Source organism: Rattus rattus, chromosome 4, assembly GCF_011064425.1.
Source record: "Rattus rattus isolate New Zealand chromosome 4, Rrattus_CSIRO_v1, whole genome shotgun sequence".
In the NCBI taxonomy this organism is placed as follows: Eukaryota; Metazoa; Chordata; class Mammalia; order Rodentia; family Muridae; genus Rattus; species Rattus rattus.
In genome coordinates, this window is record NC_046157.1 from 58,628,663 (window position 1) to 58,656,313 (window position 27,651).

Below are 27,651 nucleotides of genomic sequence, written 5' to 3' on the forward strand. Positions count from 1 at the left end.
CACAATAAACATGTCAGCAGCAAAGATAGACATTATCTCAGAGGAAAAGACTATAAAAAAGTTTCTAAACAAAGGGTGCCAAGCAACAAGATGGAGTAGCCATTCTTTTGTTTGTTTGTTTGTTTGTTTGTTGTCATATATCTCCCTTTATTGTAAACAGCAGGTGGGACAAGTAGCAATGGTAAAAAATTAATTTATAAAAGCTGAGACTTGGTGAGCTGCCTGGTGGGTGCCCTTGGAGACTCATACATAGATGTCAACCCAGGGCAGGAGGAAGAGGACTCTTAAGCCCATGAAGAATGAAGCCACCAAGGAGATGAGGAGCTCTTTGTAAGTATCACAAGTGTACTAGGTAGAGTTGACCTCTTAAATGAAGAACCAGTCAGTGAAGAACATACTGATAGCCAGAAGTACCACAGTCAGGTGAGGGAAGACAGCTGGGTTCACTGGGCTGGTAAATCCTACTCATGGGTTGAGCTCCACTTTGCCCCACACAGGATGGAGTAGCCATTCTAGTGTCCAATAAAATAGACTTTCAGCCAAAAGTATTCAAAAGAGAAACAAAGAATATTTCATACTCATCAAAGGAAAATCCACCAAGATGAAAACTTAGTTTTTAATATCTATGCCCTAATGCAAGGGCACCAAAATTCATAAAAGGAACTGTACTAAAGCTGAAAACACTCATTGAATGTCACACAAGTGGGAGACTTTAAAGCACACTCTCACCAGTGAACAAGTGACCAAAAAAACAAGGAAACAGAGACACAGTAAAACTAACAGAAGTTTGAATCAAATGGATTTAACAGATACCTACAGAACATTCACCCCAACAAAAGAGTATAACTTCTTCGCAATCAATTCCTGGAAACTTCTCCACAATTGACCATATACTTGGATACAAAGCAAGACCCAGCAGATATAAGATGTTTGAAATAATCCCTTGCATTTTATCAGATTGCCATGAGCTAAGGCAATAGAAAGCACACATGTTCAGGGAAACTGATAACTTTCTCAGGGAAGAAACTAAGAAATTAAAGACTTTTTAGAATTTAATGAAAATGAAGATGCAACATATCTAAACTTATGGGACACAAAGAAAGTAGTATTGAGGAACATTCACAGCAGCACTAAGTGCCTTACAAAGAAATTGGAGAGATCCTATACTAACAGCAGCACCATTGAAAGCTAGAACAAAAAGAAGTAAACACAATCAAGAGTAGACCACAGAAAATAATCAAACTCAAATTAGAAACAAAGAAAACAATAAAAAGAATTGACAAAACCAAGGACTGGTTTTATGAGAAAATCACCAAGATGAACAAACCCTTAGCAAAACTAATTAAAAGGCACAGAGACAGATTTCCCAAAAAACAACTTAACAAAAACAGAAATGAAAGACAGTCATAACAACAGAAACTGAGTGATTTCAAAAAATCATCAGGTTTTATCACAAATGCTTATACTTAACAAAACTTGAAAATCTAGACAAATAGGTAATTTTCTAGGCAAATATTAATTTTTTATTAATTTAAGTCAATATTTGATAAAGTATCTAAACTTTCACTTTGAAGAAACAGAAACAGTCATTAAAAACCTTCCAAACAAAGAAGTTCAGAGCCAGATGGTTTTACTGCAGAATTCTGAAAGATCTTCAAAGAACAGCTAGTATCAATACCCCTCAAACTATTCCACAAAGTTGAAACAAAAGGAATATCACTTAATTTATTCTATGAGGTCACAATTACTCTGATACGTAAGCCACACAAAGACTCAACAAAGAAAAAGAATTTGAGACCAAATTTTCTTATGATTATTGATGCAAACGTACTCATTAAAATTCTCCCAAACCACTCACACATCAAAAACATCATTCACCAAAATCAAGTAGGTGTTCATCCCAGGGATGAAAGGTAGTTCAATATATGAAAATTCATCAATGAGATCCAATATATAAACAAACAAAAAAATCCCATGACCATCTCACTGGACGGTGAAAAAGCTTTTGAAAAATTCAAACACCTCTTCTTATTAAAAGTCTTAGAGAGATTAGGAATTCAAGACACATAATAAAAGCAATATACAATGAGCCAATGCCAACATTCAATTAAATGGAGAGAAACTTGAACTAACCCCCCTAAAATCAGGGACAAGAAATGATGCCAACTCTCTCCCTATCCAATAAAGTACTTGAAAACTGAAGGAGAACAAGGAGGTACAAATTGGAAATAAAGAAGTGAGGGCATCACTGTTAGAAGATGATATGATAGCATACATAAGCAACCCCCAAAATTCTACTATAGAACTCCTACAGCTGTTGAACAACTTCAGCAATGTGGCTGGGCAAAAAATTAACTCAAACAAATCAGTAGGTTTCCTTTATACAAATGATAAACTGAATGAGAAAAGGCAAAGCAAACAATGCCAGGCAAAATAGCCACAAATAATATAAAATATCTTGAACTAAATCTAATCAGGCGAGGGAAAGGTCTATATGACAAGAACTTTAAGACTCCAAAGAAAGAAATTAAAGAAGTCTTCATAAGATAGAAAGATGTTTTATCAGTTGGATTAAGATAGTGAAAATGGCCATCTTAGCAAAGGCAATCTACATATTCAATGCAATTCCCATCAAAATTGCAAAGCAACTTTTCAGACACATGGAAAGAGCAATTTTCAACTTCATATGGAAAAACAAAACCCAAGATAACCAAAACCTTTCTGAACAATTAAAGTACTTCTGAAGTACTACACAGCAAAAAGTAAAAAACAAAACAAAACTGCAGGGTATTGATACAGAGAAAGACACAGTGATAGGAAAAATAGAAATGAACACCTAGATATGAACCCACATACCTACAGAAATTCGATATTGACAAAGAAGTCAAAAACCATATAATGGAAAAAGGAAAGCATCTTCAACAAATGGGGTTAGCCTAAATGGGGTTAGCCATTGTAGAAAACTGCAAATTGGTCCATATTCATTACACTGCACAAATACAAGCCTAAGTCTGTCAAGTATCTCAACAACAACAACAACAATAGCAACAATAACAACAACAACAACAACAACAACAACAACAACAACAACAACAACAACAACTGAATTTAACAGAAGAAAAACTGCAAAATACCCTCAAAGTTATTGGTATGTGGAAAATTTACCGAACAGCGAACCAGATGCTCAGGCTCTAAGATCAACATTAGGTAAATGGGACTTCTTGAACCAAAACGCTTCTGTAAAGCAAAGGACATTCAATAAGACAAAAAGGCAACCCGCAGAATGGGAAAAGTTCTTCAGTAACGTAACATCTGATAGAGAACTAATATCAAAAATAAACAAAGAACTAAAGAAGTTAGACTCCAAAAACCAAGCAGGGGAAGGAAGGAGGGATAGCGGTTTTCGGGAGGTGAAACCAAGAAAGGGGATTGATTTCATTTGAAATGTAAATTTAAAAAATCCAATAAAAGAAAAAAGAATACATCAAATAAAAACTTTAAAGCACCAAAAAAAATGGGTTACAAAGTTAAACAGAATCCTTAACAGAGGAATCGAAATTGTCCAAGAAACACATAAATAAATGTTCAGCATCCTCACTCATCGGGGAAATGCAAATAAAAATGACCTTGAGATTCTCCGTTACACCAATCAGAATGGCTAAGATTAAAAAACAAAGAAACAAAGAAACAAACAAACAACAACAACAAATACAAAGAAACTCAGGTTTCAAAAGATGCTGGAGAAGGTATGGGGAAAGAAGAGCACTCCTCCATAGCTGGTAGCATTGCAAACTGGTACAATCACTCTGGAAATCAGTCTGGTTGTTCCTTAGAAAATTGGGAGTAGTTCTACTCCTTCCCAGCTATACTGCTGCTAGGCATGTAGTCAATAGATGCTCCATCACACTAATATGCTCAAATCATATTATTCATAACAGCCAGAAACTGAACACAATCCACATATTCCTCATTTGAAATATGAATACAGAAATTGTAGTTTATTTATTCAATAGAATCATATTCAGCTATTAAAAACACAGGCATCATGGATTGTGCAGACAAATGGGTGGAACTAGAAAATATTATCCTCATTGAGATAGTGAGACCCAAAAAATATGCATGGTATGTACTCACCGATAAGTTGATATTAGCCAAAAAATTACAGAATACCCATGATATACCCAACAGACCCTTAGAAATTAAACAAGAAGAAAATCTTAAGTGAAGATGCTTCAACCCCACTTAAATGAGGAATAAAAGTAATAATCAGAGGCAGATGAAGGGAGGGACCTAGATGGGAATGGGAAAAGGGAGGACAAAAGGTATGACAGGATCAGCTACAGAGGCAGGGGACAGGAAAAGAGCAGAGAGCCTAGAGAATTAATGGAAATATGCAGCAGCTGTGTAGTGGTGAGGGGTCTTCTGGAATGTCCCAGAGACCTGGAATTGGAAAGGCTCCAAGGACTCAATGTGGGTGACCTTGGACAAAATGCCAAACAGTGGCATTATGGACATGAGAGACCACATCCTACTGGATGTGTTAGACAGGGCCTCCAGTGGAGGGATACGGACACCAAAGCACCTTCATAATTTTTGACCACAAATTGTTCCTATGTGAACGAAATGTCCGGAAAATAATGGAGCAGAGACTGAAGGAATGGCCAACCAGTGACTGGCCCAACCTAGGATCCAAACCATTGGCAGGTATGAAACCCTCAAGCTATTACTGATGTCATGTTGTGCTTGTCTACAGGAGTCTAGCATGGCTGTCCTCTGAGAAGTTCTATGAGGTCAGGGACTCCTATGGCTGAGTTAGGGGAAGGACTGAAGGAACTGAAGGGAATTGCAACTAGGAAAACCAACAATGTCCACTAATTTGGAACCCTGCGTGCCCCCAGAAACTGGCCAATAACCTAAGAGTATACAAGGGCTGGTCTGAGGCTCTGGAACATGTGCTGTTTGTCTGGCCTCAGGGGGAGGATGTGCTTAATCCTGTCTGTCTAGACTTGATGCCCAAGAAGGGGAGGGAGATAACTGGGGGTGTGTGCACCCTCTGAGAGGCAAAGGAGAGTGGAATGGAGAGACCTCTACAAGGGGACATTGAGAGGGAGCATCATTTTGGATATGAATAAATAAAAAAATTAGTTAATAAGAAGAAATTAAAAACAAGAGACAGAGAAAGAATAAGGAAAAGACATTGTGGCAAATGTTAACTAAGAAAAATGTAAGGAGAGAAAAACTGAACTAAGAAAAATGTTTGTACGTTATTGAACAAATAAATGTTCAGTTAGTGACTGGTATGCTGGCTCATGTCTCTAAAGCCAGTACTTAGGTGGAGAAAATGAAAAAATGGTAGAATCATGAGTTTAAATATGAATAGACTATAAAGGAAGATAGTGTCTTAAGCAACATAAGAGAAATTTCCATCATTATTGAACAAAAATAGAAAGTAAACACAATGAAAATGATTAATTGAGAAAGTCTAGGAAACTGTGTTTCCTCTAAAACAATATATACTTTACTAAGATATTTCCCTAACAGTTTTATTTATGTAGAAATACATGATCTGGACCTAGGCCTCCCTGCACACATATAGCAAATATGCAGTTTGGTGTTCATGTGGACCCTGAACAACTGGAGTGGGGCTCTCCCAAAAGCTATTGCCTAAATGTGGAATATGTTCTTCTAGGCTGGCTGACTGTCTGTCCTCATTGGAAGAGGAAGCATCTCTCCTTGCAAAGGTACCAGAGGGAGGAGACACCCAGGTGGTCCCGACTTGGACAAGGAGAAGGAAATGGGAGGGAGGAAGGATTGTGAGAGGGGGTTGCCAGAGGGGGGCAATACATGAGATGTAAAGTGTATAAGTAAAGAATAAATAAAAATGAGTCTACATGTTTTCAAATATCTTCAGTTGAATAGGGCTATATTTATTCCTAACAGAATCTTTTGTTACTGAAGTTCAAATCAAAACCTTGCAGTTAGGTGGTGAAGACAAATTACCCTCTGCCATTCATTTTTGTATTCCAGAGAATTTTCAAAACAATTATGGAATCTTACAAGAAAATCACAGTAATCAGTTCTCTATCTCTGATCTATAAATAAAAATTCCACAGTAACATAACTCAAAGGACTGGAATTACCCTTCTGAGAAGAAACTTGGTGTCGCTCTCACCACAGTCATTTATTAAAGCTTAAATTCCTAAGATGAAGAAAAATTCACCCCAAGTTTCCAACAGCAAATTTGGAAATATTTGTTTAAAAGAACTAAACAAAAACCGTGAAAAACATAAAACAAAAACCTTAAACAACAACAAAATCGAACAAAAAACTAGCAGAAAATAAAATGAAAATAAAAATAAAGAAAAGCCCTAAGATGACTTATAAAATAAGGAACCTCCAATAAGGACATTGTGTTTGTTTTCTGTTGTCCACTTGTGGCTGCATATGTAATCTACTCTTAAGGATATTTTGTTTCTCCAATAAGACTACTTTGGAGAAATGTACATTTTCATTTGCTATTGGTTGAATAAATTCTCCATTTCAAACTTCCTTTATCCTCTCTTCTCACTTCACAAGAAAATTTCAGTTTCTGGTAGTGAACATGCATTTATCAACATAGAGATTCCCTGTGAGGTTGGCTCTAGCTCTGACTCCTAACAATAGGGGATATGGAACCTGCAAGGCAACCTCCTAAACACCAGGCATGACATCCAGTGGGAGGATAAGGACACCAACTCAGCCACCAAACCTTACACCTATACTTTTCCTGACTATAAGATTCACAGGAATAAAGAGTGAGCAGAGTTTGAGGGAATGGCCATCCAATGACTGGTCCAACTTGGGGCCCATCTCCTTGATGAGAGCCCACCACTGAGACTATTAATGATATCCTGCTGCATTTTGCAGGCTGGATCCTAGCATGCACGTTATCTGACAATCTTTACCTGGCAGCTAATGGAAATGTATGCTGAGACCCAAACAGAAGGTGGAGATTAGAGATCCCTGTGTTAGGTGGAAAGGATGGATAGGAGCTAGGGAGTTCAAGGACACCACAAGAAAAACATAATTGATTAACCAGGGACCATAAGAACTCAGAGATACTGAACCACCAACAAGAGAGCATGCATCAGATAGGCCCCCTACATATGTGTAACAGATGTGTAACTTGACCTTCATGATGAAGTCCTAACTGCAGAAGCAAGGGTTATTTCTTACATTGTTGCCTTACCTTTGGATCCCATTTTCCTAACTGGGCTGCCTTATCTACCCTCAATAGAAGATGAATCTAGTCCTACTGCAACTTGATTTGGCAACAGGAGTTGATATTCCTGGGAGGCCCCCCCTGCTGAGTGAAAAAGGAGGAAGGGATGGGGTGAAGTGAGGTGAAAGGGAGGGACTGGGAGTAGAGAAAGAGGGGAAGCTGCTCTCAGGACATAAAGTAAATAAATGAATTATTTAATGAAAAGAACCCAGGATCCACGTCTGTTTCATGGTTAATTTGGGGGGGTCCAGTTCACAACACCTTCATCCTAAAACATGTATAGACTGCAAGAGACAGAAACAGTTGGCACAAGTCTGCTATCAAACAAGTAGTGTTGGAAGGAATTTTGACTGATTTTGTATTAGGAATTTGATATGATATTTAAATGTAACCTAATGGTTACCCAATACCCTTTATTGTAGTCATAATTCTGAGGGGCATTTATTAAAGCACTAAGATGAGTCACTTACTCATTATATGACTTACTAAGTGACAGAAAGTAATGGTTAAGCAGCTACTGAGGGGTAAGCCTGGTAGAATCAAGTAGACCTAAAGTCCCATCTATTACAGCCACCGCTGTAAGTGGATATTGAATATTGGAATCTCTGTTCTGTAACTGTTAAATGAAGGTAGCGTTGCATGTATCATATGATTGCACTGTGGATTTAATTCACAATTGTTCACAAGAGCTAGTTATCAATCTCTAACACATTTTAATGCCCTATCATGGCCTTAATGGTTTCTTCTACATTATTGAAACAAACCAATGCTGGCATATTCTGCAGTAACTAGATGTGATTTGATCAACAAAGCAAGCCTGTGTGGTCTGTGTGCTTGTTGCTGTGAGTGTGAACCCATGTGTTCTTCTTTATTTTTATTGTTGTGTTAAAACAATTGCACCAAAAGCAATGTAAAGGATGAAGGCCACATTCCAGCTTACAGTCCAGCATTGAGGGAAACCAGATGAGGAACTTGGGTCATAAACTGTGGAGGAACGTTGCTTGCTGGCTTGCTCTCTGCTCTGTGTGATGTTTCATTTTCTCACAGACTTATGCTCGACTTACTTCCTTATATGGGCCACCTACCCAGTCAGTGTGCTGCCCTTCTTGACTTGGATCCTCTAACTTTAAATAATAAAGAGAAAAATCCCTCAAGGACAAACACACAGGCCAATCTGATCCATGCAGTTTCTTAATGGAGATTATTCTTTCACATGACTATGGAGAGTAGACAAAACTTTATCCAGGATGTCAAGAATAACAAGCTAGACAGCTCTCATGGTATAGTTAAGAGTATTGATTGAAATTATGGGAAAGTGAAAAAAACAAACAAACAAACAAACAAAAAAAGAAAAGTGAAGAACAACAAAACTTAACTTCCCTGATGTAAGATTACTCACAAAGCTTCCGAAAGATAATTTTGTAAATGCCTTCGCAATATCTGCTTTTAAAATAAATACAGTTTCATCACATCTAAATTTCAAGTACAAAAATTGATTATGGCCCCTGCAGTCACGAATAATTGGCTTGTTTCAGAACTAGATAATGGGGAATATTTATCGAGGACAGACCTAAAGTGATTGCCATGTCACAGAGGAAGTTCATTATATATCCATAACATTATTTCTACCTCTATTTCTCTATTGTCTATCTGTGTGTAAAATATCAAATGGTATGTGATTGTATCCATGATAAAGTCATCTCAAAGGATGACACGCTGTGTTTCAGTAACTTAAACCTAGAAAGAGATGGAGTGCAAAATCTGAAATGTATTTTCAAACACCATCCACCAATAGAGCCATCCCATATCATCAGCACAATGAAAAATTAGAAAAAAAAATCACAAAACCTATTTGCCACAAGGGTTTGGAGTGTTTGTGCATCAGTTTTATACTAGGCATTCAGACTTTTCTTTGTGACATATTGTCCATCCTTATACCAAATTCTTTAAATTCTTAATATATAAACAGGTATGGATCTACTGAGGAATATGGGGATAATAATGTTCACAAGGAGTTTTTAATGAAGGGAGCATGTATGGTGTGTGTCCAAAGAGGAAGGAAGTAGGATGATTGTGGCATTCTTTGTGTTAGCTAGCCACATGGAACACTATAAAATGAGTATGAAATGGACAGGCAACGGAAGAAAGTTATTGTCCCCTGCAGGGAGTTGGATCTCTTCCAATTTGCTTTCTGCTGCCAAGAAAGATAATGTGCTTGCTTTACCACTGAATGAATCTGCACAATAACCACCTTGCAAAATTTAAACGTGGTCATTTAGACACTCTGTGAACTAAAAGTCTGTGATTGGGTTGCTGTTGTTACAAATGTGTGACAGATCAAAGGCATATCTATACTGAGACCAGATCAAATATTAGACGACATTTTGAACTCTCTCATAATCTCCAAAAATATCATTAAGAATTACACAACTGGCTAAGAATAAAATACAGGTTAATTTATATGACATAATTTAGTTATTTTGGATTTTTTAAATTTAAAAAGGAGAATGATTTAATCATACAATTATTCATAAAATGAGGAAAATTTTATATAATTTGTATTATTTGGAGAGATATTTCATGGTTTATATTGTCTTTTGAAAATCCTTACATATTTTTATGTTAACATTTATTTGATTCTTATTTGGCTTTCATCTTTCCCTGTTTAAAATGTCCAAGGCCAATAAAGAAAATGACAATAGATACTGAAAAGGATATGGAGGAAGAAAACACGTTAGTGGTGGTATTACACATTGGTCACTATGGAAGTTAGTATGGAGGTTCTTCAAAATGCAACAATTAATTCTACCACCAATCCACTATTGAGTATGTACCCAAATATCTCCATCCTACTAAAGGGATAATAACACATGCTTGTTCATTTGTGTTATACTCACAATAGCCTAAAGTTTGAAACAGTCTAGACTCCCATCAACTGATAAGTGCATAATGAAAATATGTTTTAGTTACACAATTTATTGTTAAGCTGTTAAGAAAAGTGAAATTATGAAGCTGACAGGCAAATGGATGAAGGTAAAAGCAGTTAACATGATTGAAGAACCTCAACCCCAAGATGCAAATATTCTTGTTTTCTCTTACACATGAATGTTAGCTGTAACCTTCATAAGTGTGTTTATATCAGAAGAATAGAGATTAGGTAACCTCAGGGGTAGAAAAGGGATCTTCTAAGGGAGATTAAATGTAATATGTGATATAAAGAAATAAGCTATATATCCTTGTATTATTGGTCATAAGGGTCCCCTAGATACCCTCAATATTTCAGGTTATTGCAAATGCTTTTTATTGCTTTCAATATGCCAATGGTAAGTCCATACTTAAGTACGCCATCAAACATGGAGGTATCAATCTGGTCACTAACTAGAAGCTTGACTCTTACCTACCAGTGTCCAAGGTTTGGCAACGCATTTGCACATTATCAGAGATGAAAAGTAATCCCCAACATTGTCTAGTTAGTTACATCTGACCTACACCTTATAAGATATTCTGATATAATAGTTGCACATATGTTATAGGAATGATCAGTCACTTTGCTTGAAGACCTATCCCTTGAGATGTAACCAATATATAACACTATGAAAGTGTTTACTGGCATGAGACTAGATGGGTCATGGGCTCTAGGGGAGATCCTATTTTTATCCTTAAGCTAAAAATAAACACCACCACTAAAAAGTAAACAGTAATCAAATGAGACCTAATGGCTTATTTCTATATGTAAATATCATTGCATCATTCAACCCACATCAGAGAAGTTTCTACTAGTACTGCATTAGAATTAATACACAAACAACCAGATAATTCACAGAAAGAGACTAGCCAAAAGGGAGAAAGATTCCAGGTTACTATCTGCTAGATAAATACATGTCTTATGATTCTAATATGTGGTATCTTAGGCAATAGGGTTTCTCTATCTATCTATCTATCTATCTATCTATCTATCTATCTATCTATCTATCTCCTCTCCTCTCTCCTCTCTCCCTCTCCCTCTGTGTGTGCACATGTGTGTGACTTTCCTCCATGGCATTTACTACATTCCTGACTTTTATGGGTATTCTGAATATAACTGAACATAACTGAAAACTCAGGGCTAATATCAACAGAGCAGAGATATCATGAAATATTTTCTGGGTCAGGGCTATTTTACATGGGATGAAACTTCAATCTCCATCCATTTCTCTTTGAATTTTATATTTTTCTTCAATGACTGAATAATATTTCATGATGAAAATGTTCCACGTTTTAGTTTTCCATTTGTCAGTTGAAGGACATCTCTCTGTTCTTATTTATTGGCTTTTGTGAACAGAGCAGCAATGGCACACATCTCTGTGATACTAATCTCATTCAGATTTCATGTGTACAATTCCTTTTGTGTTATATTGTAAATAAATTTTAATTTAATGCAATATACCTAAATATACAATTGAAAATTCTGATCTGATTTTTCCAGTAATAATGTTGAATAAGATTTACTCTAACACTAATGGTTTAATAATATCTATGTAGAAAATTCAACATATTCACTATGATGCACTATTCCTGTGTTTAATAACGTTACCTTAACCATTCATTCCTTGTATCATAAGTCTTATCAGCGTGCTATTGTAAATCTCATCATCACTCATCTCATTAGGCATGAGACTATCATTAACAAAGATCATCTCCTTTTTAAACATGTTATAATAGTAATATTATAATCTTTAATTTTATTTTAAAATTATGTTTATTATGGTGTCTACCTCAATATTGCTATTTACTGAACGCTGGTAAATCCCAGAACCCTTGGTTTCTTACAAGGCAGTATGCTCGTTCAGATGATAGCATTTTCTAGAATTCTCAATTTCACTTAATAATCAGGGGAAAATGTACAAATGAGTTATTGTATGAAGAGACACTATAAGAATGATAACCTATTCTCAGTAAAACAGTTTAGCAGTATGTGTCTTTTCAAACCATTCTATTCTGACATAAGTTTCTCAACAAAATTATTCATTAGCATTCAATCAAGATGGTACTACGCTAGCACATGCCTCCAGCGAGTGTCAAAATCCTCCATTTAAATGCCTAGCAGAGTGACAATGGAAACTTAGACTCTTACGAGTTAGATGTACAAAATTCCTAATGCAGTGTAAACCAATTCATAATGCAGAAGAAACCAAAGGCTCTGGGTTTCAACAGTCCTAGTCTGTGTGCATTTCTCTGTTAAATACTTGCAATATTTTAACACCTATGCAGTGCTAATAAATATATAAATCGTATATGAAAATGTGAGTGTCTAAATCTATGTATTCCCAATGAAGTGCTAGGTTCAATGGTTCTCATTAAAACATGTGTACTTTGAAATTCAAGTGTGTTATAACAACATTTGCCTCTTTCTTACAGATATGACTAATATCATAACATATTAAATACAGATGAGAAAAATATTTTAAGAATAAATACACAATGTTGGATCCAATGTTATTTGAAAATCAAACTCATTTTACACTATATATGTGAAAATTAATAGAGGCAATAAACAAATCAGTAGTCTTCCCCTACTCAAAGGATAAAAAGGCTGAGAGAGAAATCAGGGAAATGACACACATCACAAACAATATAAAATACTGTTGTGTGACTCTAACCAAGCAAGTGAAAGATCTGTATGACAAGAACTTCAAGCCTCTGAAGAAAAAAATCGAAGAAGATCTCAGAAGATGGAAAGACCTCCCATGCTCATGCATTGGCAGGATTAATATAGTAAAAATGGCCATCTTGCCAAAATCTACAAGATTCAATCTACAGATTCAATGCAATCCCCATCAAAATTCCAACTCAATTCTTCATAGAGTTAGAAAGAGCAATTTACAAATTAATTTGAAATAACAAATGACTTAGGATAGCAAAAACTATCCTTAACAATAAAAGAACTGGGGGAATCACTTTCCCTGACCTCCAGCTATAATACAAAGCAATAGTGATAAAAAAAAAGAAAAAAAAAACCTGCATGGTATTGGTACAGAGACAGGAAGGTAGATCGAGGGAATAGAATTGAGGACCCAAAAATCAACTCACACGCCTATGGTCACTTGATCTTTGACAAAGGAACTAAAACCATCCAGTGCAAAAAAAAAAAAAAAAGATAGCATTTTCAACAAATGGTGCTGGTTCTACTGAAGGTCAGCATATAGAAGAATGCAAATTAATCCATTTTCATTCCCCTGTACAAAGTACAAGTCCAAGTGGATCAAGGACATCCATATAAAACCAGAAACACTCAAACTAATAGAAGAAAATGTGGGGAAGAGCCTCGAACACATGAGCACTGGGGGAAATTTCCTGAACAGAACACCAATGGCTTATGCTCTAAGGTCAAGAACCGACTTCATACAATTGCAAAGCTTCTGTTATGAAAAGGACACTCTCAATAGGACAAAATAGCCACTAACAGATTGGGAAAAGATCTTTACCAATTCTACATCTGATAGAGGAATAATATCCAATATATTCAAAGAACTCAAGAAGTTAGATTCCAGAAAATCAAATAACCCTATTAAAAATGGGGTACAGAGCTAAGTAAGGAATTCTCAACTGAGGAATACCGAATGTCTGAAAAGCACCTAAAGAAATGTTCAACATCCTTTGTCATCAGGGAAATGCTAGTAAAAACAACTGTGAAATTCCACCTCACACTAGTTAGAATGGCTAAGATCAGAAACTCAGGTGATAGCAGATGCTGGTGAGGATGTGGAGAAAGAGGAACACTCTGCCATTGTTGATAGGATTGCATGTTGTTACAACCACTGTGGAAATCAGTCTTGCAGTTCCTCAGAAATTTAGACATATTGAGGACCCAGCTATACCACTCCTGGGCATATACCTAAAAGATGCTCCAAAGTATAATAGGGACACATGTTCCACTATGTTAATATTAGCCTTATTTAAAATATGATTTATGTCACAGAAGGAAAAAAACGTGACCATGAAATTCTTAGACAAATGGGTGGAACTAGAAAATATCCTCTGTCAGGTAACTCAATCATGGAAGAACACGCATGGTATGTACTCATTGATAAATGAATAATAGTCCAAAAGCTTGGAATACCCAAGATACAATTCGTAGACCACATGAAGCTCAAGAAGGAATGTGTATGATTCCTTGTTAAAAGGAGGAACTAAATACTCAAGAGAGGAAATATGGATACAATGTTTGAAACAGAGACTGAAGGAAAGGCCATCCAGAGACTGCCCCATCTGGGGATCCATCCCATATACACACACCAATCCTAGACATTATTGCAGATGCCAAGAAGTCCTGCTGACAGGAGCCTAACATGGCTGTCTACTGAGAGGCTCTTTCAGAACCTGACAAATACAGAGGCAGATGCTTGCAGCCAACCATTGAACTGAGCACTGGGACTCCATTTAGGGAGATAGAGAAAATACTGAAGTTGAAGGGGTTTGCAAGTCTTAGGAAGAACAACAATATCAACCAACATGAGACCCCACAGCTCCCGTGAACTAAACCCTTAACCATAAGGTCCATATAAGGACCCATGGCTCCATTCACGTATGTAGCAGAGGATGGGCTTGTTGGACATCAGTGGGAGGAGAGGTCCTTGGTTCTGTGAAGGCTCGATATTCCAATGCAGGGAATACCAAGGCAAGTTTGCAGGAGTGGGTAGGTGGCAGATGAGAACCTTTGTGGAAGCAGGGGGAGGGCGGATGGGAGAGGGTGTTTACAGAGAGGAAGGCGGGAAAGGGGATAATAATTGAAACCTAAATAAAATATCCAAAACAGGGAGAGAGAGAGAGAGAGAGAGAGAGAGAGAGAGAGAGGAGAGAGAGAGAGAGAGAGAGAGAGGCGCAAAAGCTTTGGATGTTGAGGAATGAATTCTGTTAGTCTTTCAATCAGAAGATCAACTACCATCTTACCATCTGCCGGAGCATCTCTTATCTATCTATTTCCATTCATAGAACCAAAACAGAAAGAACTTTTGATTTTTATTTCATATTTTCCATACAATGTAGTATAGGGCAACTGAGTTTTGAAATGTGTTTGCATCCTTCTTTAATGAATCAATTAATCAAATATGTTAGAATGATGAATGTTAAAGTCTAAAATAAAGTTTGAATGGACGTTCACAGTGACAAAGCTGATTGTTGATTAAAGTATGGCATCATAAAGAGTAGCTGTCTTTCAGACAGAATAAATATGTAAGTTATGAGTACGGTAAATCAAAAATGAATAAAAAATGAAAATAATCAAGTTGTATTTATATTCATTCTGTCGACCATTTTCTACCTTATTCTATGAAAAGATTAGTTTGAAACCTACTGCAAATGTCAACAAATTTCTTTAAATGACATGTCTACAGATTCAAAATTCAGTTTTTTTACTAAGCCTTACAGTTGCATTCTGAGGCAATCAATCCAAGGCAAGTGTTTATTAATATCGGTGATGAAAATAGCTGAGCTGAGAATGGTTTAAAAGGGATTGTGAGTAGGCTAGCATTGCTCCTGTATGCTCGTTTATGAACACATAGCACAGATACTGTGGTGACAAAAATAATTTAAATAGTTTGCTCTCATGGGTCTCCTTTGAGTAGGGACTGAAGCTAACACAAAGCAAGAAAGGCTTATGCTTGCATATGTGACGCGTGATCACTGGGATCAAGGAAAACCATCACCCCCATTTTAACCTCTCAATCATCCTGAATTTTCCCCAAGTTTGTTACATGACTTTTTGCCCTGTATCAGCTTTATAAGGTGAAGCAGCTTGGGTTCCTTTGAACTTCCTTCATGCTGGCCTTGCATCCCTAATTTCCTTGTCCACTTCTTCACACCGATGATTGAGTCAGGAACTGTATGGTGGATCCCAGGTCTCTGTGTCTACTTCCTTGCCCTTTTCACTTTCTAAACAAAAGCCCTCACTATGGACAGAGGCATCTTCAATTTGGGTGAAACACTGGGCATGTCAATGTATAAAGCCACAGGGATCTTGTAGAATGAGTGATCTTAGTTGATACCTGTCCAACAAAGCTAATATTTCATTATGTTGATTTGATATATATTCTATTAACATTTAATATCATATATCTTAGTATTCATTATCTTTTTTCTGAGTCTTCAGCATGTCTAGTCTTTCACCACATTCTTAGCAATCTTCTGCTTTCAGTTTTGCTTCCATATTTGCTACCTGAAAGGGCCATGAAAAAACGTAGTTTCCCTTTTTTTCTTTGAACTGCTGGACACCAACAGACTTGCTGATATTGACAGGGGAAAGCCCTTGAGCCTCAAAGGATTACAAACAACTGAAGGTTGCAGTGGGAGAAATAATCTTCACCAGGGGAAAAAAGACACTAATTGATTACACAAAACCAAGTAGTCAGCCCTGAAAACATACTTATCATAGGTAATATTAATATACAGGCTAAGCAGTTTTTTATTAATCTATTTAAGAATGTGTGTGTGTGTGCGTGTGTGTGTGTGTGTGTGTGTGTGTGTGTTATTGAAGGACATCAAGCGGTATACAGGAGGGTTTAGGAGGAAGAAAAATAGAAAAGGTATAATTATATTATAGTCTCAAAAATAAATAAATGAGACTCTGATAATATGATTTATTGTAATGGTTTAAATCCATAAATATAATTTACTGAGAACTTATTTGAATTTATCAGGGGTGGGTTTGTTTACTTTCCTCCACAGGTAGGATTTTAACCTTTTGTCTCACTTTTTCTTTTTTTTTGAAATAAGACATTTCTGTGTGGATCAAATTGGACAGTAACTCATTATGTGTAAGCTAGGTTGTGTTAAGATATAAAACTTGGAACAAGGACTTAGGTCAGATGCTATGCTTGTCACCAACTCTTTAAATGCAAAGATAAATGCAAGCATTGGAACAGATTATGATCATGGCAGCCTCCCCATCAACGTGTTTTCAGGGTGTAGCTAAGTTTACTCTATGAACTTCTTGCTACGTAAACGTTATTGACTTTTTACATTCTACATTTGTTCACAAATGAATTCATACATCTCCTTCACATTAAACTTGCATTTTTATTGTCTTGGTGTTTAGGCTACTGACCTATTGTAAAGAGGCATCATGGCTTTTTAATCTCTTTATTTAGGTATAATATGTCTTCTTAATACCACTATTCACACATCACAAATACAATTTCACATCCCACTTATTTTAGAATACTATTCTGTGAGTCATTTATTCATCTAAACTTCTCAGTGATTGGAATCACATTAATATACACTACTAGTTTATCCTTTTAGTAAGGTCAATGTTTGTCACATTACTTTTCAAGAAACCCACGGGATAACTATTAAGTAATTAGCAAAATATACATTGTTATCTGTATGAAGGGTTGCTGCTGAACTCCAACTACTAATAACCAAATAAATGAACAAGTCAAAATCACGTAGTTAGCCATAATTCACATACATAATTTCCTACAGTTTGAAAATAGTATGTTTAATTCAGGAGGTGATTACATTGAACACTTCTGTTGTTTTGTGCGTTTCTTCAGTCCTGGGAAACCTGTTGCTTTGAGCAGGTGTCTTCAGGTGTCTGCCTGCAGGAAGTCATTTGAAACTGGGGCACACTGGGATAGTTTCCATGGAAGCAGAAATTAATCCCCAGGAACCTCCTCTGTTTTATGATCTCTCTGGAGCACATCTGGCATGGCCTCCATCAGGGACAACAATTGAAGCAAATTCCCATTATACAGCACAAGGAGAAGAAAGAGCATTCACCTGCACAATCAATCCCTTGACTGCAGTAAATTTTCCTTTGGAGCAATTTTGCATGAGCATCCAGAGAAAATAGGCACAGTTTACTTTTGTCTTTAAACTGTCTTCTCCCATCTAAATTTTTGAAACAGTAAACTAGTTATAGATATTGAAGTCTGATGGAACTTATGAAATAATGTCATGCTGTTTTTGTCTGTTTGCATAGTTTTCTTTTGCAAAATGTGTGTGATCTCAGAAGTTTTAATAGCTCAAGTAATGACAGTACATAGACATCATGAAGACAAACAGCAGCGTAGACTCTCTCAGGGTGGGAAGATTGCTCAAATGTAACATTGGATTAAATATCTGTATAAGTAACTGACAAGATATATACGTGCCAACGCATATGACATTCTAAACTTATAATCACTAGTCCATTTATCCTCAAGCACATCCTGTCTTAGGAAGACTTTTCATCTACCTGCTTTCAGATTAAGGAACTAGCCAAGGCTATTCAACATAGTGTCCCAGCCGACACAGTAAGGGAACATTCATTTTTCCATTACCCAGTTTGGGACCAAAGTCAATGGTTTTAACTATTACATATGCTTAATGTACACATTTAATGTAAATATCTCTAAATGCAAAATATTAACAATTATCTAAATGGGTTTCTTTACAAGAGATTCTTCAGAAACTGTTTCCCAAGTAGAGTCTGGAACTCCATATTCTCCTACTTTTGTCATTTATTTCTTCTATATTCATTAAAAATGTTTTTCCATTATAAAATGCGATTTTCTTTATAAACAGATCCATAACACACACTGTATCTTACTACCCACATCTATTTTAATACTGACCTACAGAAGAATTGTAAAGAGAGAATCAAGAATTTAAGTATAACATTACCTTATGATGCACTTTGTAAACGTCAATGTGACACTACAAATTAACATTGAATTTAGCTTTTTTTTTTCCAGAAACATCTACTGAAATGTTCAGAAGCAACTTCAATCACAATGTTTGATTAGTGTTTTCTTGTTCTCTAATCTGTTTCCTAAACGTCACATATTTCCTTTTGTTTGTTTTTTTGTCTTTAAATGTTTACATCTAATGCAGTTTGACCTGGTACTCAATATAGAGTAGCATGTTGTATTGTACTGATGATCTTCTTCTCTCTACACACTACCCTACCAGTACTACGATTGTAGATATGTGCCAGCACACCTGGTTTCATGCACATTCTGGGCAAGAGTTCTATAAACTATATGTCATTACAACTCTTAGAAACACAACTTTGGATTTGACATAACTTCAGTTTTTGACATATTATGTATAGTTCATTCCTATTTCTATTGTATGCCCTCTGTACTGGCAGCTGATGCAATCTTGAACTAACAGGCATTGGATATGTTACCATGTGTATGAGAACTATGTTAACCCAGTATCTTTGCATTTGACAGACTAAGAGCTCATCTGGATAAGCATGTCCTACCATAGACACACAAGGAGTTCTAGCTATACCTGTCCTATTATCTTCAGAATTAGCCACATGCCTGTTGCTTCAAACGAATAAATATTGAACGATAGTATCAAAGCATCAGGAAACTTATACATCCCAATGTTGTCAGGCAGATCCACGTCGCTTGGTATGTCAGCAACATGTGATCATCTTCATTTGTTAGTTTTCACATTATGGTTTAAGTTGATAGTATATTTTCTCCTCTGTCAATCTTTCATCCAAGAGGGACCAGGGCCATTTCTCCTCGTTCATCGTGACCTTCTAAGAAGGTTGAATATGTGACATATAATAGATACCTAGTGAACGGTATTCACTGGTGACTTTGTCCCAAGTGTTCAGGCCACATAAACCCTAGTTGTATACATTCAGCTTCCTCTTGTTTCCTTTGCTCATCCAGATAATGTAATGATAACTTTCTTTATGCTGTTTCATAGCAGCAGAGCTTGAAATGTCCAGAGAGATTCAGTGACATTTGCTATTCAAACATTTTTGTTGAAGTTAATTGCAGTGTTTCTCAGGAGGGAATTCAGCATAAATGACTGGTCTCACAGACATTCTCTTCCTAAGAAAACTTTACACAAGAAAAAAAATGAAAATATGCCATACATTTAATATAAAGCAGTTTTAAAATCTCAAGAGAAGTAGAAAGCTGAGAATTGTGTTGGGACATAGAGCGTGTCACACAGAACATGGTTGTTGCTCCCCATCTGGAATAATTAACAACAAAATCAATGAATTGACCTATTCCTCTCTTTAATAAACCAGCCATAATTATTTTACTTCAATCTAAACAATAAAAATATATACATTTATTTAAGTTTCTTGCCCGGTAGTCATAAAGTAATTACAATTTTAATGCATTTTTCTAATCCTATGTGAATTCAATATTTATAGCCAACCCATACCATCATAACATATTTATAAAGTCTTTTTAAAATTTTAAAATATTTTAAAGTGTAGAGAGTCTAGTTTTTATTTTTATTTATCTGTGTATACTGTGGAAAAGGAGACAGTGCACCACGGCACACATAAGGAAAACACAGAAAAACTCCTACAAATGGGTTGCCAGAGTCACTCTTAGGATATCATGTTTGTGTGGAAAACTTTCTATCCGATAAGCCATGGTGACTGTAGAAGGTGTTACTTGGAATAAAATTTTGAATAATTGAACTGGAAAGAAGCCGGAAAAAATTCCAAGAAGGTAGCTTCAGACATAATTGGTACTTTCATTTTAAATTCACATCAACAAAATAAAAAAGATTGATTTGTTAACTGTAACAAGGTTGTGATGAAGAAAGATTAGAACAAAATTCTGATTTGCAAATAACTGTCCTGTTCAAACAATGAAACTGATGTTAATTGATTAAATAATATTCTTTATAATATTCCTCTCTTTATTCATCTACCACTGATTATCAGATAAAATACTTAAACTTTGGCATTAACCAGGAAACCAGAGTCAAAATAATCACAGAGACCTCTCCCCCTTATTTTTAATGATTGGCAACTTTGTGAACAATAAAGAAGGTCTGGAGAGATGGCTCAGTGGTTAAGAGCCCTTTCTGTACTTTCAGAGGTCCTATAATTCCCAGCATCCACTGATCTACTGGCTCACAGCCATCAATAACTATAACTATAACTAAACTATAACTATATACATTAGTAATAACAATAAAATAAAGGTCTTCTAAAAAAGATTATTGTGGATGCAATCTGCATACAATAATTGTGCATTGTGACTGTCTCTATTTGCTTAAAGTAAAGCCCTTGATGTGAACTCATCTTAACCAGTTGGAAATAAGGGAATAAATTGAAAAGACTACTAAAGGAGCAAAGGAAGGATATATGAGATACTATAAAAGCAAATAGACTAGATACAGGTATTACATTTTTGCATGGAGTTCAGAAAGCATGTTCATGTTAGCATCACTTACAGTGTGTCCTTTATTTTCTATCAGGTTTATATAATATATATATATATATATATATATATATATATATGCCGAAAGTCAATGTTGGATGCCTTTGTCTAGTCTTTTTCACTTTATATAGTTATTCTTCATTTTGGCTTAGGAGGCCTCAGTGTTCCTGAAGATCACTGCTTCATCAAAAGTAGCTGGCTTGCAAGCTAAAGCAATTATCTGTTTCCTACTAGGGTTAGAGGAACCCACCACCATGACCAGCATATTACATGGCTGCTGCTAATCTGTATTCAGATCCTCCTGATTGCTGAGACAAAGGAATTGATTCCAAGACACCTGAGGTTTCAACTGACTGGGCCATCTCCTAAGCTCCGACTTTGGTTTTCATATTAAATAAAAGTACACACATGCAATCTAAATAATTGCCAGTTTCCAAAGAGAAAAGGACAACTATATCAACGCTTTGCCTCCGAACAGTTATGAGAAGTCTGTATCAAAGGCCTTATCCTAAATGAGTAAATATAATCACAATGCACGATTGTGATTTACTAAGCAGAATGGAGTTTTCTAGACTGTTGGTCGGGGTACTGCAAAAATTGTTTTAAACAGCATAGTGAAGATTAAAAAGTTCTTTGAATACTCTGGTGATGACTGCACAATAATTGTGAAAGTATTTTATATCTTGGAACTTTATGCATAATGTGGTCATTTTACCTTGAATGTGTTTGAGCAGAATAAAAACAGAAAAAAAAATGTTGAACTCTTCAACAAACCCTGAAAGATTATTTTACCAGATTTGATTCTGAAAACCATCATGGATATTTGGAAATATACTCTGTATCAATTTCCTGTATAATGGGAGTGTACATGAACCTAAGTATAATTTAAGAAACCAAGCATTTGATGCAACTGTATTTTAAATTTCATTCACAATAGCTTGGAGAATATTTTGCATGCTCTGTGTGTCAGGTTTCAGGCATTTTCATGTCCTTGTTAAGATCCAGCATCCACTTTCCCTCATTTTAAATAACTTTCACTTGACTTTCATTTCCATACCAATAAGTTCATTCTAGCAATAAAATTTTATTGTCAGTCTTTCCAAGTTTTTATTTTCACCTTTTTATGAATACTATCAGGAGACGAGAAAGAACCTTACCCTAATATACCCATGTGCCATTCAAATTTATATCCTAGAGCTAATCAAAAAGGTTGGAGGATTTACTTTCTCTTATGATTATCCAAATGCAGAAATTTTATAACATGTAGGTCTTCTAAGAACCCAGTATGACTAAGACTTTCCTAAAGTTATCATAATTATTAGACCGAAATATTCTGTACTTTTTGAGTTAGAAAAAAGAGGATTCCATTACCCACACCATATCCTGGTTTATAATTAGCATATGTACCTTAGAAAAATTCTCTCCTGATAGTAGGATGTGTATCATCTTTCTGACATAAATTTTTATTTATTTTCTTAGGAGCAAGCACTGAAATTAGCCCATACAGAAGAGAACTCATATTTCTAAATGTTTAGGTAAGACATGGACATAAACCTCCTTCCCCAATCAATAGTACTGAGTCAAGTGTGTGTTGTGGATGTTAGAAACCATTTCTTTATTAAAGCACAGCATCTCAGAAATCACAGTGGTAAAACCACTTCTTTATTAAAGCATAGCCTCTCAGGAATCACAGTGGTAGGCTGAAGTTCAGGTTCTGAAATCCATAACTTCATGTGGTACAGGGTCAGGGTCAGCTGAGTTTCGTTTATTGAGACTGAAGTCTAGACGTGGCTAGTTAAACTCTGTTTTCACTGGAACCAGGTCACCTACAAGACTCCCCTACACTGAGTATCTTAAAACTGCCTTAACCCTGAGTTTCCTAGGCTCTCGATACTTCTTTGCATTTTATGATCAACTTTAATTACTTCTTTTAGGTCATCTAGGTAGAATAGATTTTATGAATAAGAATGGCAAAGCTGAGCCTTGAAAAGAGAGGTTTGGTAAAGTTATTGCAGTTAAGGCTGTCTGCTTCAAAACCTCTCATTCTCTGCACATTGTCTAATTGTGTATCACTGTGTTAATTGCCATCAACTGCAAGAAGAAGCTTCCTTGTTGAGAACTGAGTAATGCTGGGACCTATGAGGATAGTAACATATCATTACGAGTGATTTTTGTTGTTCCATGTTCCATTAGTAGGACTTAGTAGGCTTTGTCATTGGTGCAAGAAGTTGAAAGGTTGTAATGGCAAGAGGTGTGAGAGGACTCTAAGGAAAAATCATTCAGACAGAACAGATAGACACAAATGATGTGACAGAGACTTGGAACCACTCACTAGTTCAAAACACACAAGCACTAAGACAGGGACATAAAGTTGCACCTCTAATAAAGAAGCTATATGCAATTTATTACTGATATAAAAGGAAAAATCAATTTTTTTCAAAGGAGTGGCACTGGAAATATTAACCATACTCTAAAGCAGTCACTCATGCTCAGAGGTGGTTGGCTAACATAAAACTAACTTCATGTTTTTGTTTTTTATTATTTTGTTTGTTTATATTTCAAATGTTCTCATTCCTGGTATCCCCTCCACAAAGTCCCCTCCCCATTCAACTTACCTTGGCCTCTAAAGGGTGCTTTCCCACCAATCCCCTCCTGCCTCATCCCTCTAGCATCCCCCTTCTTTAGGTAATCAAGCCATTATAGGAACAAGTGCCTCCTCTCCCACCAATGTGAGATAAGGCATTCCTCTGCTACACATGCAGCAGGAGCCACGGATCCCTCCATGTGTACTCTTTGGTTAGTGGTTTAGTTCCTTAGAGCTCTGAGAGGTCTGGTTAGCTGATACTGTTGTTCTTCCTATGGGGTTGCAGTCCCTTATAGCTCCTTCACTCCTTTTCCTAACTCTCCCATCATTGAAGTCCTTGGGCTTAGTCCATTGGTTTTCTGTGAGTATCTGTATCTGTCTTAGTCAGGTACTGGAAGAGTCTATCAGAGGACAGCCATACCAGACTCCTGTCTGCAAGCAGATATTGCCATTACCAATAGTGTCTGGGTTTGGTGTCTGCAGATGGGATGGATCTCACCATGGAGCAGTCTCCGGATGGCGTTTCCTTCAGCCTCTGCTCCATTTTTGTCCTTGCATTTCCTTTAGACAAGAACCATTCTCAGTGAAATAGTTTGAGGATGGGAGTCCCATACCTCAACTGGGAACCATGTCTATCTACTGGAGGTGGTCGGTTCAAGTTCTATCTCCCTGATGTTGGACATTTTGGTTAAAGTCATCTCCATTGACCTCTGGGATTTTCTTATGGTTCACCCCTCTCCCCACCCCACCCCCACTGCTACACATTTCTATTCATTCTCTTAGTCCTAGGGACTTCTTTCCTGTCTCTTCCCATACCTGATCCCACTCCCACTTTCCCCCTTCCATGTCCCACCTAGGTCCCTCCCTCCCTCTGTCTCCCTTGATGATTTTGTTCTTCCTTCTAAGTGGGATTGAAGCAGCCACACTTTTGACTTCCTTCTTGTTAAGCTTCATATGGCCAGTGAATTGTATTTTGAGAATTCCTGAGCTTTCGGGCTACTTATCAGTGAGTACATATCATTTGAGTCCTTTTTGGTATAGATTACTTCACTCAAGATACGATCCTCTAGTTCCACTCATTTGCCTGCAAAATTTGTGATGTCTTCATTTTTAATAACTGATTAACTTACTCCATTGTGTAAATGTACCACATTTTTTATCCATTCTTTTGTTAGGGACATCAGGTTTCTTTCCAGCTTCTGGCTATTATAAATAAGGCTGCTATGAACATAGTGGAGCATGTGTCCTTGTTATATGTTGAAGCATCTTTTGTGATTTGCCCAGGAGTGTTATAGCTGGGTCCTCAGGTAGTATTATCTTCAATATTCTGAGGAATCAGCAGACTGATTTCCAGAGTTGTTATACCAGCTTGCAATCTCACCAGCAATGGAGGAATGTCTCTCTTTCTCCATATCCTCACCAGCAAAGATGAACTTCTCCCTAAGTGTGTATGTATGTTTGTGTGTTCATGTGTGTATTTATTTTGTTTTTATTTTGGTTTTTATTTTCATATTGACTTTTTTTTCATTCTGTATGTCATAGTCTTGGTTTTGGGAATATTGCTTGAGGGAGGGAGGGAGAGAGGGAAAGGGAGAGGAGAGAGAGAGAGAGAGAGAGAGAGAGAGAGAGAGAGAGAGAGAGAGAGAATACAAGAGAGCAAGTGAGCTCACAAAGATGGATAGAGCTCACAAAGGTAGGAAGGCGAAGAGGATATCGGAAAAATTTAGAGAAATGAAAATATGATCCAAGTCCTTTGTTTGAAAAGTAATTTTAACTAAAATTGAATAAGGGAGAAATTGATTGGTAAAGCACAGAAAAGCCTACGTTCAGAATGTAATCCAGCCCTTAGTCTGTGGCATTTGTTATTAGATATTATCATCCAATATGTAAGTAAATCATCCAAACACCTAAGATTCAAGGTCTTTATACACTGAGTTGACAGTCATATAAGGAAAGACGATTTCACTTATGTTTTTCTCAAAAGTATCTAAATTTAGTCTAATTTCATCATATTAAACAAGTTTTTAATTACAGAATCGGTGTCATATATTTGATGGTAAAAGGGCTGTCATGCATAGACACAAGGGCTTTTTAAGTCTTGTTTCTAAGAATACATCTCAAAAATAACTAGGCTTCCCCAAGTGTAATTTTTGGATTGCTTTTTCTGTATTTATCTGCTAGTTCCTCATAATGCCAACTGTTTGCACTACTGTATAGCCAAGCAGAAAAATTAAAATTTTGTCCAGGATTGCCACATGCAACAAATATTTGTGTAATGGCATTTCGGGAAGTGAATAACATTTGGAAGATTTCATTTCCAAATATTTATATAATAAGAAATCCGTTGAAAGTATGGACATAAATCCTTCCAAATCTCCATGGGTTATCCTGTCACAGTCTTATAAGTTACAACATTTTCATTTTAACTAATTGCCGAGCATTGTTACATTCATAGACAATGTGGGTGAAATTTCCTTAGCTATAAAGAAAACTTCAATAGCATTTTTATGTGCCCTATGTGTTTTTAACCTCACAGAACTGGCTGGCTTATTTGCAAGTTCTTTCTGCCTTTCCTTTACTTTTAGGAGATAGGCATCTTCAGTTTTAAAATCTATGACGTCAAAGGAGTGTATCTGCTAAATCACTCTATGCTGTGCACAGAAGAGCAGCTGCAGAAATTGAAACTTAATAAATGGCTTCAACAATAGTCATAATAGTGATTCATGCTTCTTGAACTGAATCAAATATATTTGAATTCGTGTTACAGTCTACTCAAGAAACTTAGCCCTTTGAAATGCATATGGGAATGTATTCATTGATTTTCTGAACATTGGCTCTATTCCAGTTTATGAAAGATTGAAAAATGAGTGAAAGTCATCTTCAACCAAAAGTCCAAAAAGTATTATCAAGTGTATATGGAATATTTTAGTAGATGTTATCCAATAGTTAGCATTGATTTTATTTACGTTTGATGTTGACATACGATTTTCTGTTAAGCCTGAACTATTTTCATCTAGGAATATGAATCCTATATCCACCTCTCTCTTAATGTTGATTTATCATTATTACATTGAGTAAAAGGGAGAGGACTATGACTGACTATTTTACTTAAATGTACCCAAATTTAAAGCTTTACTTTTGAGACATTTTCTGTTTCAAATTAAGTCAGATATTAGTTTCTAATTGTGATACACAATAACAGCTGAATTATAGCAGGCCTCCTCTGTTAATGTTTTTTGACCAAGTATTGTAATTTAAGCAAATGCCTCTTATTTGAGATTCTGTACTTCTTTATAGTAGGGAATGATTTGGGCATCAATAAAGACCATCATATTGGCAAAATGTGCGCGCGCGCGCGCGTGTGTGTGTGTGTGTGTGTGTGTGTGTGTGTGTGTGTATTCTTTAGCTTCACAATTTTGACCAATATTCTATGTAAATTTATTGCCATAGAAACTAGATTCACTACTTTATTCTCCAGCAACATATTTTTTTCTTTTTTTTTATTTATTTTTTATTATTATTAACTTGAGTATTTCTTATATACATTTCGAGTGTTATTCCCTTTCCCGGTTTCCGGGCAAACATCCCCCTCCCCCCTTCCCTTCTTTATGGGTGTTCCCCTCCCAACC

The 27,651-nt window shown here is 36.2% G+C and overlaps 1 protein-coding gene across 1 annotated transcript; it reads right to left on the reverse strand.

Moving 5' to 3' along the window:
* Positions 1-243: 243 nt before the first annotated feature.
* Positions 244-7,241, reverse strand: LOC116898363 (transmembrane protein 258-like). The gene is given in 2 exon segments (XM_032899677.1): positions 244-461; positions 7,229-7,241. Coding segments are annotated over 2 exon segments (231 nt in total).
* Positions 7,242-27,651: the final 20,410 nt, after the last annotated feature.